Source organism: Polyodon spathula, chromosome 53, assembly GCF_017654505.1.
Source record: "Polyodon spathula isolate WHYD16114869_AA chromosome 53, ASM1765450v1, whole genome shotgun sequence".
NCBI classification, from domain to species: domain Eukaryota; kingdom Metazoa; phylum Chordata; class Actinopteri; order Acipenseriformes; family Polyodontidae; genus Polyodon; species Polyodon spathula.
Genome location: NC_054586.1, coordinates 1,003,234 through 1,021,729, shown reverse-complemented (window position 1 = coordinate 1,021,729; position 18,496 = coordinate 1,003,234). Strand labels below are relative to the sequence as shown.

Below are 18,496 nucleotides of genomic sequence, written 5' to 3'. Positions count from 1 at the left end.
TAGGGCACCAAGTTGGTCTGGAACTCTGTCAGATCAACATTCAGGGCACCGTCGAATCGGAGGGAGGCTGTGATGGAGGACACAATCTGGCTGATAAGCCTGTTCAGGTTGGTGTAGGAGGGGCGCTCAATATCAAGGTTCCTGCGGCAGATGTCATAGATGGCCTCATTGTCTACCATGAAGGCACAGTCAGAGTGCTCCAGGGTGGTGTGGGTGGTCAGGATGGAGTTGTACGGCTCCACCACAGCTGTGGAGACCTGGGGGGCTGGGTAGATGGAGAACTCCAGCTTGGACTTCTTGCCGTAGTCCACAGACAGGCGTTCCATCAGCAGGGAGGTGAAACCAGAACCCGTACCACCTCCAAAGCTGTGGAAGACCAGGAAACCCTGGAGACCTGTGCACTGGTCAGCCTGGGGAGAGAAACATTATTATTAGAAATGCAAGTTAACAGAACAAATACCTAGTCATTTCAAATGTATTTTACATCAAAGCTTTCCTGCATAACTTCATTTAAAACATTGCAGTTCAGTAAATTGTCACTAAACACATTGAGCTGCCCACCAGTTTGCGGACCCTGTCCAGAACCAGGTCGATGATCTCCTTGCCGATGGTGTAGTGCCCACGGGCGTAGTTGTTAGCAGCGTCCTCCTTGCCAGTGATGAGCTGCTCAGGGTGGAACAGCTGGCGGTAGGTACCAGTGCGCACCTCATCTGGAGAGAGACAGGAATAAAGGCCTGTTAGCAAAGCCTGCTCTGGATGAGGGAGGAAGGTAAATGCACAGCACAGAAGCATTCAGAGAGAAAACAGAGAGCTTGCCTATGACTGTTGGCTCGAGGTCTACAAAGACAGCTCTGGGGACGTGCTTGCCGGCTCCAGTCTCGCTAAAGAAGGTGTTGAAGGAGTCGTCCCCTTCTCCGATGGTCTTGTCACTGGGCATCGTCCCGTCAGGCTGGATGCCGTGCTCCAGGCAGTAGAGCTCCCAGCAGGCATTGCCAATCTGGACACCAGCCTGGCCAACGTGAATGGAGATGCACTCGCGCTGTGGAGGGCACAGGAGAGAGCCAAGTTGACCTTCACCATGCTTACAACTGAGCCTAGGAGGAATGAGTGTCTGATATCAACACCTTGGCTTTGTGTTTGATTTATGTTTGATGTATGCATCATATCTAAAGTGTCCAGACGCCCCGTTTAGGACGGGGCAGTCCCACTTTTGGAACACTGGTCCCAGTGTCCCCAGAACCTTTCTTGGGACACTTACTTCATCCCGTTTTTGTCCCACAGCATCAGAAATGACAGAATATTGTATTTTCATGCAGGCTGCAGTGTTTCTGCCATATCTAACTTATTACAGTGCAACACTTGACGTGACTAAAGAAGGCTGAACAGACAGTAGCGTTGAAAAGCAGCCGCACAGCACCATGCAAATCTGGAGAATTACTGAACAGTCAACATTCATATTTGCAACCAATCACAGAGAATTGTGGGCAGGTTTATCCACTGACTGCTGCTAAAACAAGTGGCGGCTATCCTCGTCTGAATCACATTATCACTGTGTGAAGAGATTAGAATACTGTAGTCTAACAAGAACGGTTTATACAGGTACCATTGTATTGTGCTGGAATTGTTCTGTTCATCCATGATATTTGTATATCTGTGTGCAAACGACTTTGCGTCGTGTGTAGCGATAGGAGACAATTCCGTAAATCAACGCTGTCATGTCACATCACCTTGACATGTCTACAACACAGTGCACTGGTTTGAACACTTTGGGTATTAAAATAGCCCATCACAACAATGGAGGGGCTGTACAATGGGACAGAAGTATTTGGAAACAAATGCTCTATTGAAATACGTCTATATTCACTTTCAGTTCACCACGAAGAAACGTACTGTTTTTAACAATAATGAAATACAATAGTTTCAGGTCTCTGTGCCAGTTTGATTTCTTTAAAAAAAAAAACACTTGATAGTTGAATACTGTATGGCACAAATAGTTTAAAACAATTAAAAAAAAAGAACCCTGTCCTCGTTTCATTTGACTTCTTTAAAAAAAGAGGTAAATAAACTGCATTCAAGGTATCTCTTTAATTTGTTGACCCCTTCTGTGTTAAAGTGCATATTTTATCCTGCAGCATTTAAAGAAGACAGAGACAATGGAGTACTCCTATTTCAGATTAATGCTGTCTGTTGCATAGGCGTGGTAGCTCTGGAAGGTATTATATAAGTATTTTACTTTATCACAGCTATTAGTTTAAAACAATGATTCAATCAGAAACTGCAACAGAAAACACAAAGAGAAAAAATCCCATGTCATATTAAATGGTAAGAAATTGAGTATCTTGAAAAACAGATTCTATGAAGTAACCCTTTAATAAACAGAAATATTGGGCTATGTGATGCTTTCATGCACGAAGGGTCTGGTTTGCAGATTGGATGCTGGGGGATAGCATAGAGAGAGGGAGATGGAAAGTGGAAAGCAAAGTGAGAAGATGCAGTTTCTTAGGCAGAAAAGCGACTGGATTTGCAGCAGTTATCAGCAATAAAAGCATTCCGCATCAGCTTTCAACCCTGCTGTGACCGGCCTTTCTCAACTCGAACTTCATTACTAACAGTCCTCATTAAAAACAAGATCCAATAAGAAGCACACGGCTGCCCTTCGCCACAGTGTCGCGTTAACACAGCACGCCTGAAAACGCGGAAGAGCGCCTGCACTCTGGGGTTCGAAACAGCGCGGTCACTGCACAGCTGACACAGGCACGGATGATGAAATGCCTGCTTGACTTGAGCCGGAATGGGACGCATTGTTGCACCCTGGAGCCAGTGTACTGAGAAGGACGCATTGTTGCACCCTGGAGCCAGTGTACTGAGAAGGATGCATTGTTGCACCCTGGAGCCAGTGTACTGAGAAAGAGAGCTGCCCTGAACAGCTTCAGCAGAAAAGGACGCTAGGATAGAAGTCCTTCGTCGGCTGTACTTTAAGAAGTTGATAAAAAAAAAAACAGTCTTTTAAACAAAATTCCAGAATGTTGATGATGTTATATATATATATATATATATATATATATATATATATATATATATATATATATATCCCATACCTTCACGTTTGCAGTTAGACCTGCAGTAAATGTAGCTCTGTTTCGTTATGAAGCGTGCATTAAACAGCCATTCACCTCTCCTCCTGTCTCCCTTGGTTTGCTCTATAACAGCGCTTCTCAACTCGGTCCTGGGGACCCCCTGTGGCTGCTGGTTTCGTTCCAGCCGAGCTCTTGATTACTTGAACAGTTGCATGTTTCAAGTTAGCTGTAACATTTGATAAGTAACTTGAACTGCAACTGTTCAAGAGCTGAAAACGAGTAAAAAGGTCAAATTAAGCAAATTATCAGTTCAATTAAGGGTCTAGTTAAGTAATTGAGAGCTGGGTTGGAATGAAAACCAGCAGCCACAGGGGATCCCCAGGACCGAGTTTGAGAAGCCCTGCTCTATAAGACGCAGCGATATCGTGTCTGAAAGCCAGCTCGTTTGTAAAATGTTTGTAAAATGCTTACAAATACATCTCATCTGCCATGTGCAGCATTCAGAAACACAATACCCACTCCGGCTGCTGACTGCAATAATGAATAAATAAACAGAAGCGACAAAATGGGCAAGCTAACCTATTGAAACAAATCAAACGGTCCTTAACCAATAAAACTGATCACAGTCACTGCTGCTTGAACCGCAGTGCAATGGCGCGTACTCGCCACTGGGGGGCAGGAGAGACGCGAGGCCGGGTTTCTCCAGCGGAGGCAGATTTCTGTAGTGCCTGCCTGACAGGGAAAGTGTTTCTAAGCGTCTCTTTCTGGTGGGCGGGGGTTCAAACCATGTATGGGATATAAAATGTTCCAACAAAACGTGCTCTTGTAAGGCTTCAGGGGTCCTGTGTAACTGCAAGTGTCACAAGAGTCTACCATGCTGCAATAAGCACATACTGTATATCTACTCTTTGCCCGTCTGGGCATTTTGTGTCATACCCAAAGTGTGATTTTCTGTTGAATGATTTCATTTGCATTTAACAGAATGTTATTTGTCTACAGACTACAAGTATGTGGAGGACAGCATCGTTCAACACCACTGTGAATTGTTTCATATGCAAATCTACCAGGATGTTGGGTGTTGTGCGTGTGGATCACAATGTTGTTCAGTACCGTGTTGAACTCGTTACATTGCTCAGTTGTGCATTGCTGTCAGCTCATTAATGATTATTTTGTTAATGGAAAATGTGTCTGTAGCACATCTCTACTCTGGCACGCTCCTGTCACTTCTTCCTTATCGCTGTCTTGACCTTTCTGCTCCCTCCTATCTCCAGACTATCATTGCCCCCTCCACCTCCGGCAGATTTGCTGTACCCCCCTGCGCTCCCCTGCCTCCAGAGCCCGCTCCTTCTCCACCCTCGCCCCTCAGTGGTGGAACGACCTGCCCATGGATATCAGGGCTGCTCAGTCCCTGACCACCTTCCAGAGCCTCCTCAAGACACACCTGTTCAGACAGCATCTGTAAACCTCACATCTCTCCACTATACTGGACTATATGGCACCCAATTGTACCAGTGCTTGCATCAGCTTGTACTCGCACTGCACTGCTCCACACCTTGCAGCATTCAGCTACTGCTCCTAACTATAACTACTTCCTGTATCTTGTGTTTGATTTTACTCTTATAGGTAACAGGATTCATATTTTTTGTAATTGCTCTTATTTGAAATCATTCTCATCCATTTATCATGCTCACTATCTGCTCTTACTGGACTTTACTCATATTAACAAATATTTACTGTAAGTTATAACTGCTCTTAGTAGAACCCGCTCTTAAATATAATTATTTACTGTCTTCTTTATTTTGCTCTTAGTTGAATTTGATCTTGTTGTAGTTTCATCACTGCTCTTACCTGTACTGTGATACTTTGTATTGTGATATTTTGTACCAATTGTAAGTCGCCCTGGATAAGGGCATCTGCTAATAAATAAATAAATAATTAAATAATAATAATAATAATAATAATAATAATAATAATAATAATAATAATAATAATAATAATAATAATCAGTGGTACATGTTAAAAAGTGGTACACCCTGTACTGCGCCTGCCCAGGCTGTGCAAATGATTTTAGCTCCATCTGAAAGCGGTATGATGTGGGCCTACTGTATATAATGTTTTTTTTTCACAATTCAGCAAATGTATGTGACTTTATCTGATGAGCAACAAATTGTGTATCTAAAGTTGTTAACATATATACAATGTTGTGGGTGAACTACAGTTTGTCTTGTTTGTAGTGATTTGTGAAGCAGTCAATCACAATACTGACTTTCTGGTGTTAAACGGATAAGCGTATCAAATTCTGACGATGTACCATATTCTGTTGACATGCACTTTCTGGCCCAACACCGGTAAAACTGAAGACTGACAAGAGTCGGACTCTTACCATAACATTATTGTACGTTTTTTTTTTTTTTTTTTTTTTTTTTTTTTTTTTTAACGTAATTAAAAACAGTACAGAATACTAGTTATTTAGGCTTTTCCAAAATAAAATACTTATGCATTCTTTTTAATTAACCGCTTTTTACATATTTTGGAATACAGTCATTTATAATCGTAGCAGCTTCATTCAAAACATGCAACTGATCTGAAAAATTACCATAGTTATCTGACAAATGTGTCTGACCAATGAATTAAAAACCCATGAGTTATGAAGCAACAGAGAAGGCTGTGGCGGTGATACTGCGCAGTGAAACATTGCAACCCTGAAATTACAATGACAATAACACACTTTGAAAACACCAGAAACGTAATCCATTCAGTAAATAAATGCTGGGGAAAAAAAAACATTACTCACCATGCTTTCTAGTTTAGGCGAATAGAAAAGGACAACAGCTAGGGCGTATAATTTTAAACTGGCACACGGTTACCTAACCCGACAGCTAAGAGTCGATGCAGTAACTGAGCGCTGTGACGGCTCATCCCCTGCTTTTGTGGCGCCGAGAGGCGGGTACCGCACAATGCGCACTGTTACGCAATACTGACATCTTCGTATGGAGAGAGGCCAGTCTTGCAGAGATGCATATATTAGTAGCTGACTGGTACGCAAAGAGCCAGTCAAGGGGTAATATAATGCAATTCATATTTACAGCTGGTGACCAGTTCCATCCAGCTCTGCAGTGTAACTGAAACATCTCTCAAATATAATATTATTAATAGACATCTGCATCACTGCTTCTAGCATCAACACCACCTTCTTCTACAAACAAACAGACTCTCGTTCTTTCCTGAGACACGACTCTTCACGTCCGAAAGCCTGGCGTGACTCCGTTCTGCACCCCCAGTCATTAACACGGAGGCGGATCTGCAGTGATGATAGAGTTTTCAAACTAAACAAACGTGCGCGTTTTTCACAAGCTGTGGTTTTCCAGACACAAATGAATTAACACCTGCATCTCCTGTTGAGAGACATCTGAGCGCAAGTGACCACACCGCAGCAGGTATCACAAAGCGTGTGTGTGTGTGTGTGTGTGTGTGTGTGTGTGTGTGTGTGTGTGTGTGTGTGATAAATCACTGCTCTGGGACTAAAACAGCAAGGAAGCAAAAAGAACGCGAATTCATTGTCAAACGAACCTCTGAGAATGAGGATTCTATTCTGAAATCATGACATCATCCTCCAGCACTTTTCTTTTGAAAGACAGCTTGTTTCCAGCGCTGCTTGTACCATCCAACTGCAGAAGGACTTGTAGACCGAAACGCTCCGATAGAATTCATTTATTTGTTATCAATTATTCACATTTGTGTACCTACATTACCTTTTATATAAATCTGTTTATGAACTCCAGATAACATATTTAAATATGATAAAAAAAACACACACACACACACACTGTATATAAGCACATTTATTTTCATGGCATTTAATGAATGTATAGTATGCTTACTAGTAACTGCATAATGCTGTGCTTTTGAATGTTTTGTAATGGGATGTTAATGTTAGAAATAGACCTTTGAAATGTTACCTGTAACATGTAACATGTAACTGGACACTTGGAGGATATGAATCTCTTTGTAAATTTACCTCAAATATACAGGGCTAGCCTAAACCCCGGAAAGGGTGGAGCTGATCAAGCGAGTATCAGGCGTTCCATGTCACCCGAACCACGGATACAAAGACACGCTGAAGTCTCCAAATCTTCACTCAGGTACATTTCATCTAGGTGCTGTAAGGGTTAAAAAAAAGCGTGCAGATGTTGAGAATTATCCACGCTGTGCTCGTTATGAACAATTTCCTTTTCTTTAGATTTCTCCTCCTTGTTTACTATAACCAAACACTTACCGTTCATTTCACTTAACAGTATTTTGGGTGGTTTCACTTCGATGAGGGGATCTCGAAATCGAGTTTATTTTGTCAAAGATTGCACAGTTGTTGTAAAGGTGAGAATAATACATCATTTAATGTAAAAATGTTTTAAACCACTCACTCTGGTGAGGAACGGGAACTGGTGCAGGAACGGGGAAGCAGGTTTGCATGGAGTTATGAATACCTGAAAAAGCATGTGTGTCAAGCTACTAAAAGGTTAATCTTTACTGTGTTAACATAGTTCAATTATCCATTTCTGGTGCCGTCCTCACGAGAAGGTGCTCTTCTTGAGATGATAGACAACCTCAAAACAGTCAGAATTCTTACAAAAAAAACTATGCTGTCTTCAGTGGATTTACCTTTGCAGTCTTGTTAAAAAAACAGCAGCTCCAGTAACACAGTTAAATCTAAAATCAAGTCGAAGCACATAGTGTTACTAGTTTCATTTATCATAACTGCTTATCCTACCATTGTGTGTATTATAGGCATAGAAGAAACAGAGTCAAGAATGTTGTGAACCCACCGTGTGCTACAATCTTCTGGCTTCACTTCCTCAGCTCTAGGCAATGCTGTACAAACACCTACACAAAGACACAAGGCACTGCAGTTTTGGCACAGGGAGATTTCTTTTATTCACAAAGTTACCATAGTGATCCCTCTGTAACTAATTTTTCTGTTTTATACGTTTGATTTTGGTAAAGATCAGTAACATGATTGTAAACGTATAAAGCTGTAAAGGAGCTGGATACAGGTTGATATAAAATGAGTTTCCCTGTGAATAAAGCACCTTCCAATCCATCTCAATACTCCTCTCCTTCCTCCTCTCCCTCTCCCTCAGCAGAGTCGACGCCCACCTCTTCGTAGTCTTTCTCCAGGGCAGCCATGTCCTCACGGGCCTCCGAGAACTCTCCTTCCTCCATACCCTCCCCCACGTACCAGTGGACAAAAGCCCGCTTGGCATACATCAGGTCAAACTTGTGGTCCAGCCGGGCCCAGGCCTCAGCGATGGCGGTGGTATTGCTCAGCATACACACTGCCCTCTGCACCTTGGCCAGGTCGCCCCCAGGAACCACAGTGGGAGGCTGGTAGTTGATACCAACCTTGAAACCAGTTGGGCACCAGTCCACAAACTGGATGCTACGCTTGGTCTTGATGGTGGCAATAGCAGCGTTGACATCTTTGGGCACCACGTCACCACGGTACAGCAGGCAGCAGGCCATGTACTTGCCGTGACGGGGGTCACATTTGACCATCTGGTTGGCCGGCTCAAAGCAGGCGTTGGTGATCTCAGACACAGAAAGCTGCTCATGGTAGGCTTTCTCGGCTGAGATGACTGGGGCGTAGGTGGCCAGGGGGAAGTGGATACGGGGGTAGGGCACCAAGTTGGTCTGGAACTCTGTCAGATCAACATTCAGGGCACCGTCGAATCGGAGGGAGGCTGTGATGGAGGACACAATTTGGCCAATGAGTCGGTTCAGGTTGGCGTAGGAGGGGCGCTCAATATCAAGGTTCCTGCGGCAGATGTCATAGATGGCCTCATTGTCTACCATGAAGGCACAGTCGGAGTGCTCCAGGGTGGTGTGGGTGGTCAGGATGGAGTTGTACGGCTCCACCACAGCTGTGGAGACCTGGGGGGCTGGGTAGATGGAGAACTCCAGCTTGGACTTCTTGCCGTAGTCCACAGACAGGCGTTCCATCAGCAGGGAGGTGAAACCAGAACCCGTACCACCTCCAAAGCTGTGGAAGACCAGAAAACCCTGGAGACCTGTGCACTGGTCAGCCTGGGGAAAGAAATATTATTATTAGAAATGCAAGTTAACAGAACAAATACCTGGTCATTTCAAATGTATTTTACATCAAAGCTTTGCTACATAACTTCATTTAAAACATTGCAGTTCAGTAAATTGTCACTAAACACATTGAGCTGCCCACCAGTTTGCGGACCCTGTCCAGAACCAGGTCGATGATCTCCTTGCCGATGGTGTAGTGCCCACGGGCGTAGTTGTTAGCAGCGTCCTCCTTGCCAGTGATGAGCTGCTCAGGGTGGAACAGCTGGCGGTAGGTACCAGTGCGCACCTCATCTGGAGAGAGACAGGAATAAAGGCCTGTTAGCAAAGCCTGCTCTGGATGAGGGAGGAAGGTAAATGCACAGCACAGAAGCATTCAGAGAAAAAACAGAGAGCTTGCCTATGACTGTTGGCTCGAGGTCTACAAAGACAGCTCTGGGGACGTGCTTGCCGGCTCCAGTCTCGCTGAAGAAGGTGTTGAAGGAGTCGTCCCCTCCTCCGATGGTCTTGTCACTGGGCATCGTCCCGTCAGGCTGGATGCCGTGCTCCAGGCAGTAGAGCTCCCAGCAAGCATTGCCAATCTGGACACCAGCCTGGCCAACGTGGATGGAGATGCACTCGCGCTGTGGAGAGAGACGAATGGGGTTGGATAGAGCTCTTAGATATTTCAAAGCTTTTGAATTGTACAGATTGACAAAGGGCTCAAGATTTATGAAACACTATTTGCTTAATTTTTCCTTTTAAACTTATACGTCCAAGTGTAATATCTGAATAAAGTATGCTGCAGTAATCAAGCATGGATCAGAGGCAGTGCACTTCACACAAGCTATTGTGTTCCCTTGCTGATTCAAATACATATTGATATTTAGTATATTGATTTACTTTGAAATCAGATTCTTTCAAACCAACAGGACACAGATATAATGGGTTTCCAGCTACTGGCATTCATTTGTATTTTACTATGAGATGCTGTAAATTTGGTCGGTTAATTCAATAACTATAAATGAGACGCATGCGAGCACAGATCTGTAGTCTATGGGACCAGTACATTGAAAATCTAAAACAGAAACAAAGAAAAAGCCCAGCATGGCATCACCCGATTAGACAAAGCGTTACCACCCATGTCTGTGTGCAGATATTTACCCCTCCCTGCCTTTATCAGACTGGAATTCAGTGCAGCAATCTGCCCCTCCCTTTCATTACCCACCGTGAAAAATCACAGAGTTGAAACTAAAATACAAATGTATGGGTATACTGTTCTAGCATGAGATATAGATATTTATTTTGATTATAAAGACGCTTTATTATTACCTTCTTAAATACAGTTTTTTGTAGGTAGTGCTTATATAGCGAATTCTAGTGTGTTTTACAGCAGTTGGTTGACAGCCTTTGATAAGACTGCAATTTAAAATCTTTCATTTGCAAATGCTGTCTAGCGCTATTGTATGCAATGCCATTGCCTCTGCTGCATTTGAAAATGTGTGCGCGTTTGCCTGACCATATTTAATCTAGCACGCTGTTCTGTGTTTTATATTGCTTTAATGAAAGCGAGACGCTCTGTTTCGTTGTTCGTGGAAGCAGCCTTGTCTCCCTGCAGAGCGCTTCTCTTTGTCCCTTTCCTCGCTTCAGTGCAGCGATGCAATCTCGGCTGCCTGCTCTTAATGAGAGCACAACACGTATTCTAAGCACACGAATCGCCTTGTAACTGGCTGCTGTGTAATATTTACAAGACTGAAGCGACACTTAGTATCGGATACGAATAACACAAAGCCTTTACGCACCGCACCGCTTAACGCGTCAAACTGCAGCAGCACCACTAATGTAGAATGCAATGCTGTCGTGCGCTTATCACCAAAGCAAAGCTGTTTTTTTATTTGTTTGTTTGTTCTTTTCACGCTGCAGTATTGTTTCTTCTCAATTGCCTGCACTCAATTATAAACACACACGCCCATCACTGTCGCTCCTAACGAAAATGCAATTTTACAATAAATTAGTTATCTAACTAATCTTGGATACTGAACTGGTGAGCATGTAAAAAAGAATTTCCTCTTACCATGTTTGTTTGTTTGTTTGTTTGTTTGTTTAGAGATGAACTCCGCGATGCTTTCTTACAGCACGACTGTAAGGGTGTCGTTGTAAGTCAAACTGCCCCACCTGGTACGGTGCGCCAAGATATATAGTGAGCCGGCACATTTAGGTAACCATGGCGACGGCTTTCTTGGTGTTTCTCATTGGCCGAAATTAGAGGCTCCTCATCCACCCCGCCTGCTCGGCCGCCGAACCGTCTGTCCTGCTGTCTGAAATAAAACAAAGACCCGCTCTGAACAATACTGTGGGGCGAGGCACTGTTACAGACCGCTACTTCAGCTGAAATATCAGGCTCTAGGGCAACAGTGAATGGAGTGTACATACAATGAAATGCTGATAATGACAAACTTCAGGTTTTTTACATCGAACAAACAGTGATCTTACACACACACACACACACACACACACACACATAATATATATATATATATATATATATATATATATATATATATATATATATATATATATATATATATATATATATATGTGTTTGTTTGTTTGTTTGTTTGTTTGTCGGGTTCTACAAAGACTGTCGCAGGTCTGCGGGTTTTAATGTCATTTAATGTAATGGTCAGACCCACGAATTGTTGGTCACTTGGGTGGCTGCGGTGAGGGAGGACAAACATGGGTCAGATAATTAGGATTTCCCAAAACACACACGCTGTCTGCTATTTATAACACAGAATTCTTGAACATTTTGTTATGACAATAAAAATGAACCAGGACAGCATCTGTGTGTGACTCGGTCCACGTGGAAACGTGGATGCCACGCCAGGGCAGTGATTCACACAAGGCTATCTTCCTGTGGTGACCCGATCAGCTTCCACAGACACATACAGTACTGTACCAAATACTGCAATACAAAGCGCCCATCCCAGCGGGTCTGGATTACAATGTAGAGACTCTGGGTGTCTGCAGGGAAGCGTTGCAAGCACTCCTCAAGTGTTCACATGAAACACATTATCTTTACTGTATCCAGTCCATATCACAGCAGTTGTATTTTTCAATATATTCCCATTTCTTTTGATCTTTGTTTTTTTGTAAATAAATAAATAAACTTGCGCTGTATTCCACATGGTCAATACGGTTTTAAAATAATAATATAAAAAGAGGGAAGGAAATGAGTGAATATTTTACAGGTACTCTTTCTCCACTATTGCTCCCACAAGTAAAAAACGCTGCTGTACGCTTGCTGGGTGCAGATTACAAGATGGACGTAGTCAGAAATGGGATCAGTATGGAAGATCGTGGAATCCAGTCTCTGCTAGGAGACCAGGAGGTAGAGTATTAATGCCTTCCTTTATCAGACACAGCACAGAGGTATTGATACACGCCACAACTGTTTAAAAAAGGAATACAGTTGAGTTTCTGATCAAGATTTTTTGCTAACTGTGCTATTGTGCCACTTGTCCATCTGCAGCATGAAACCAGCCTATAGAACTCAATCTCATCTCATGTAACCTATGTATCCGGGCTTCAATCTGTGCAGAGCCACACTCAGAAACTCTGTCATCCTCTCACACAACACCGCCACCTGGAGGGTTGAACATATCATAATCAGACTGGCTTCACAGCGTTCAGTTCCTGCACTGGTCATGGCATGGCAACCTGGCTTAACACAGGCTTCTGGAAACAAGCTGAGAGTAAGATTAGAAAAAAAAAGTATAAAACCCTTAAGTGCTACGTTTTGAAATACTAAAAATGATTGAAGACCTTGAAAAAGGCTTCTTGAATTTAATTTTCTTTTAGAATTAAAGTAGAGTTTTGATAGAACAGGACCCATCCTTCATCAGATGCATTTGAATAGACAACGAAGCGATGAGAGAGCGGTTGTACTGGAGGCTTGTGAAAGGCAGGGTTTCATTTGGGTTGGGCTGTTTTATACAGTATAAACCCTATTATCAGTCTTGCTCCTCCCCCCTCCTCTCACCCAACATTTCCCCAGCAGTCATTCTGCAGAGCACATGGCCTCTCTCGTCTCTGTCAGAAATCATTATCCTCACTCCACAGGGGCAGGACCTGCTCTCTCTCTCCCCAGGCAGACTGACACTGAATATCGGACAAGCTTAACCCAACCGTCTTCCATATCTACAATCTAGCAGTCTAGCCTCCTTCTCTGCATCTTGCTGTTAACAATGAGCATAGCCTTTTATTATTATATTTAGATTTGCATTATTTTAGACAAGTTAGCACAGTTTTACATAGAATGACATTCACTTTATTGACATTCTAATAAAAAGTGGCCTATTCTTTATTAAATTGTATGTCTCCAGATACTGTGTTCCTCCCTATTATACAACCTCATTATAACTACCATTATACAACCTCACTATAACTACCTTGAATTTGCACTCTGGTCTTAGTAGAGAATTTAGCAGGTTTGCTAAACTTGGAACAGTAGATAGTGGCCTTAATACTGAACACAGGGATGTTCTTAATATTGAACTTTAAATAGGGGCAAAGCTGGACTGTAAACAAATGGCCTCAATTCTGAAGTGGCCTTTTTACTGTGGTGGCCTTAAAGCAACGATTTACTGTGTATGATTTCTTTACCCACACACTGATGTGATTGTTATATACCGTGAAAGAACTGGTTGAAGTGAATATGATCTACATGCTCAACCTGTCATCATAAACCTGTTATGTTTATCTAGATTATCAGGGCATGTCTTTGCTACAGTAATGCCATTGTACATCCAGCAGCCTCACGTTACTCTGGAACAATGGGGCTCTGTCTCCCCCATTTCAATGAGAACAGAGCGCTGTCGGAGAAGAGCTAGCTGTATTGAAGATGAGGGTCTTAGCTCAACTCATAAGAACATAAGAACATAAGAAAGTTTACAAACGAGAGGAGGCCATTCGGCCCATCTTGCTCGTTTGGTTGTTAGTAGCTTATTGATCCCAAAATCTCATCAAGCAGCTTCTTGAAGGATCCCAGGGTGTCAGCTTCAACAACATTACTGGGGAGTTGATTCCAGACCCTCACAATTCTCTGTGTAAAAAAGTGTCTCCTATTTTCTGTTCTGAATGCCCCTTTTTCTAAACTCCATTTGTGACCCCTGGTCCTTGTTTCTTTTTTCAGGCTGAAAAAGTCCCTTGCGTCGACACTGTCAATACCTTTTAGAATTTTGAATGCTTGAATTAGGTCGCCACGTAGTCTTCTTTGTTCAAGACTGAACAGATTCAATTCTTTTAGCCTGTCTGCATATGACATGCCTTTTAAGCCCGGAATAATTCTGGTCGCTCTTCTTTGCACTCTTTCTAGAGCAGCAATATCTTTTTTATAGCGAGGTGACCAGAACTGCACACAATATTCAAGATGAGGTCTTACAAGTGCATTGTACAGTTTTAACATTACTTCCCTTGATTTAAATTCAACACTTTTCACAATGTATCCGAGTATCTTGTTAGCCTTTTTTATAGCTTCCCCACATTGCCTAGATGAAGACATTTCTGAGTCAACAAAAACTCCTAGGTCTTTTTCATAGATTCCTTCTCCAATTTCAATATCTCCCATATGATATTTATAATGTACATTTTTATTTCCTGCGTGCAGTACCTTACACTTTTCTCTATTAAATGTCATTTGCCATGTATCTGCCCAGTTCTGAATCTTGTCTAGATCATTTTGAATGACCTTTGCTGCTGCAACAGTGTTTGCCACTCCTCCTACTTTTGTGTCGTCTGCAAATTTAACAAGTTTGCTTACTATACCAGAATCTAAATCATTAATGTAGATTAGGAATAGCAGAGGACCTAATACTGATCCCTGTGGTACACCGCTGGTTACCACACTCCATTCTGAGGTTTTTCCTCTAATCAGTACTTTCTGTTTTCTACATGTTAACCACTCCCTAATCCATGTACATGTGTTTCCTTGAATCCCAACTGCGTTCAGTTTGAGAATTAATCTTTTGTGCGGGACTTTGTCAAAAGCTTTCTGGAAATCTAAATAAACCATGTCATATGCTTTGCAATTATCCATTATCGATGTTGCATCCTCAAAAAAATCAAGCAAGTTAACTCACAGTGGACTGCTTCAAATATCAACCAAACAGCCCCTCTCAACAGCCCCTTTGTCTCATCAAAGCATATCAAAGTGTAAACAAGCATACTGAAAGCTTGCTAAAGCATTATCATGTCCAGGGAGTTATGGTAAAGTGTATTAAAAACATGACACACTATGGTAAATATATAATATACCCATGGGAAAACTGCAAGATTAGTGTATAACAGGTCTCTCATTGCTGAACAGTGAGCTGCAGGTGGCCTAGGTAGAAGTCTCCTCCCACCACTATGATGCCAAGCCTGGCCTGAGTTGGGAGAAGATGAGGGACAATGGTACTGGCTAGTTAGACACAGTTTGGCATGAATCAAAAGAGTTCCCTAGTGACCTCAGTACTGCAACCCACGATGCTGAAAGATTTATATTATTCAGTAAAGTAGTTATATGATACATACCACACCCAACCCCACAGCAATTCCACAGTCATATTGCATGAATGTCAGTCATCTCCTACAGGGGGCGAGTTCATTTTTAACGTAACATTTTGCAGGTTAACGTTTGATAAAGAAATAAATCATCACCGGCCTTTCATGAGTCTGTGAGAGCGCCAGTCACTCTCGTTTAATCTCCTGTGCGTTTCATTTTGCTTGAAGTGTAAAATCAAAAAACTTGTAAGCGGCAGTGGTGATTTTGTCAGTGTTGCACATAAGACCTTTCCTTAGCAGACACAGCAGATTGAGCAGCGTCAGGTTATCATCCCTTATCTGCTCGGCCCTGCTGATGGAGTTTCAGATCTGTTTATCATGTAAAATGCTTTTTGGTCTATAGCGGTACATAAGTATCCAATCACTCGAAAAACGTTTCTTCGAGCTAGAAAGGCAGAGACTGTCATTACTAGTAAATGACATTTCTTTGTTGGTTTTTTTCTTTTTTTACCTTTTTTTTGCTCTCTGCAATCATGCTGAGTTTTTTTTTTTAAGTTTCTCAAATGCTGTGTAAGGTGCTTTCAGCTGAGCTCAGCTGTTTTGCTGGAAGTGCTCTACAGCGCTGGTGTTTACTGAGATAAAGATCTTTATTTCATTTCTAAAATGGAGTAAGGGTATGAAACCGTGCCTCTGTCGGGTGTTTGGTTTTAATTCTAGGGGTGTGAGGGGGAAGAAGGAGCTTGGGTTTCCCAGGGTGTTTGAGCAGACAGCTGCAGCTTTAAATTCCCCAGCCACCTCTGCTGAACGGGATTCATCTGCTGCTGACATCAATCAGAGTCTCGATTATAATAATCTCAGGCAGCCGCCATTGACGGCAGCACTGCCATTCTGATGATGCCGCGCCAAGCGCATAACAAGCACTCCTGCATGATAAAAAGGATCTTTAAACAATATTGTAATCTAGCTTCTGTGCTGTCCCCTTACCTTTTTATGTTTTTATATATATATATATATATATATATATATATATATATATATATATATATATATATATATATATATATACACACACACACACACAAAGGATTCCTTTTTTACACGGAGCATTCTCCAGGAGAAAGAGATTTTTGTCTTCTAAGGATCGTAGTGTTTCCAGATCACACTCCCTCCTGCAACAATGCTGGACGCCACTGATTTCAATCACCAGCATTGTTGCAGGAGGGAGTGTGATCTGGAAACACTGCGATCCTTAGAGTCATAACAACACTAATGTGGACATCCACTCCAGAACAGCGGAGGAATCTATCCCAGCTCCCCCGAGGCTGTTCACGGAACATGGCAGGCTAGGAATGGGATTCGGAGACCCCCTGGACTTGAGAAGCTTGTGAAAGGTCCGAGGACCAACAGCGAAGATGGGCGGAGAAGCTCCCAGAAGTCACTCATGCCTACAACAACACTTGTCATAGTGGGACGGGACTTGCCCCATTTTTCGTGATGTTTTGACAACATGCACGAGTGCTGAGACTGGGAGCTATGCCTGTAGAGCAACCAAACACTCAGGACCGATGGGTAAGGGTGCGTTTGCAAACACCATGGAAAGCTTATGAGCATGCTGGCCGAATAACAGAGAAAAACCAGCAGCAAAGAAAGGAACAGTTAGATCAGCTGGTGAAGAAGCATGAGCTGCTGGTGGGAGAGAGAGTGCTTGTGCGCAATTGTCAAAGGAGGGCAGTCGGCCCCGAGAAGGAAACCCGGGGTGTCCCTCGTCATTGCACCAGTTTGACCAGGCTTCCCAGTGTATCGAGTGAGTCCGGAGGGAGGAGACAGATCAGAACAGACCATCCACCGGTGGAATTAGCAGATTTGCACCTTCCAGCCTATCCTGGTAACTGCCCCCGCTGCCCCAGGTCAGTCAACCGTGGCAGCGCCCTCTTTAGGAGGGTTATCCCAAGGAGAAATGGTCTTGCCTCGCCTTGTCAGAAATGTTATACATGGGTTTATCTGGGGCCCTACAGCCAGTGCCCCTGGATAAACAAGGAGGCAAACCATGATAAACTGGTATAACAATGGGACAACTGCAAAATTATCATGCAAATTTACATTGCTAAACTTCATGCTTCTTTCAAAACCTTGCATGTAAAAACTAGCAAAGGGAAGTTCTGGAATTGTTTCATTAGTGAATCTTATTAATTTATTTAGAAATAATACCCAATAATCTGTATAGTTTGACACCAATGGGTTAAGAAGATTTGAATGTGTCTGAACCCACACAGAGCTGAACTGCAGGACCGAGATTCCCGTGGGATGCTGAGAGCAGCTGGAAGGACATGCAGAATCCGACAGCTGAGCAGAGATTTCAGGGAAGGGCCGGTAGGGCTGCGTGACTTCTCCAGAGAGCTGGCTTGGCTTCAATCTGAAAATGTTTTATCCAAACTAATATAATGTTGGGCAATAAGAAATGTTTTATGTATGATCCTGATAATCTCATTTATATTAAGTCATGTTTTAACTTTTACTATTGGCAGCCTTAGTTAGTAGTTCTTTCTCTCTCACCCTCACTTCTTTTCTTGGTCCACAAATGAATAGCTAATGACAATTTAGCACTTAGATATCATCAGCAAACCGGGTGTTAGTATCATAGTAAAGTGTTTTAAATGCATGTGGAATAACGTCTTGTGCTCTCGAGATTCATGCACACAGTGTGACACAGACTAATGAGTCCTACTTTACTATTTGTTAACGTGAGCACCATCTTCAAATGCCTTGAGTCTCTAGTATGCCGTCAGCTTGACGAGATGTTTAAAGATGGC

The 18,496-nt window shown here is 42.7% G+C and overlaps 2 protein-coding genes across 2 annotated transcripts in view; both read right to left on the bottom strand.

Moving 5' to 3' along the window:
- Positions 1-5,985, bottom strand: part of LOC121307119 (tubulin alpha-1C chain-like) — a 15,032-nt gene extending 9,047 nt beyond the window's left edge. The window contains exons 1-4 of the mRNA XM_041239247.1: positions 5,872-5,985; positions 817-1,039; positions 562-710; positions 7-410 (exon numbers count right to left, since the gene is read on the bottom strand). Of these exons, the coding sequence (XP_041095181.1) occupies positions 7-410; positions 562-710; positions 817-1,039; positions 5,872-5,874 (779 nt within the window). The 5' untranslated portion in view covers positions 5,875-5,985. The remainder of the gene's footprint in view (positions 1-6; positions 411-561; positions 711-816; positions 1,040-5,871) is intronic.
- Positions 5,986-8,016: 2,031 nt separating this feature from the next.
- On the bottom strand, positions 8,017-11,235 carry LOC121307131 (tubulin alpha chain-like). The gene is made up of 4 exons (XM_041239259.1): positions 11,218-11,235; positions 9,565-9,787; positions 9,310-9,458; positions 8,017-9,158 (listed from the first exon to the last, which is right to left on the bottom strand). The coding sequence occupies exons 1-4, from the start codon at positions 11,218-11,220 to the stop codon at positions 8,178-8,180; spliced, it is 1,356 nt and encodes a 451-aa protein (XP_041095193.1). The 5' UTR covers positions 11,221-11,235; the 3' UTR covers positions 8,017-8,177.
- Between the last annotated feature and the right edge of the window lie 7,261 nt (positions 11,236-18,496).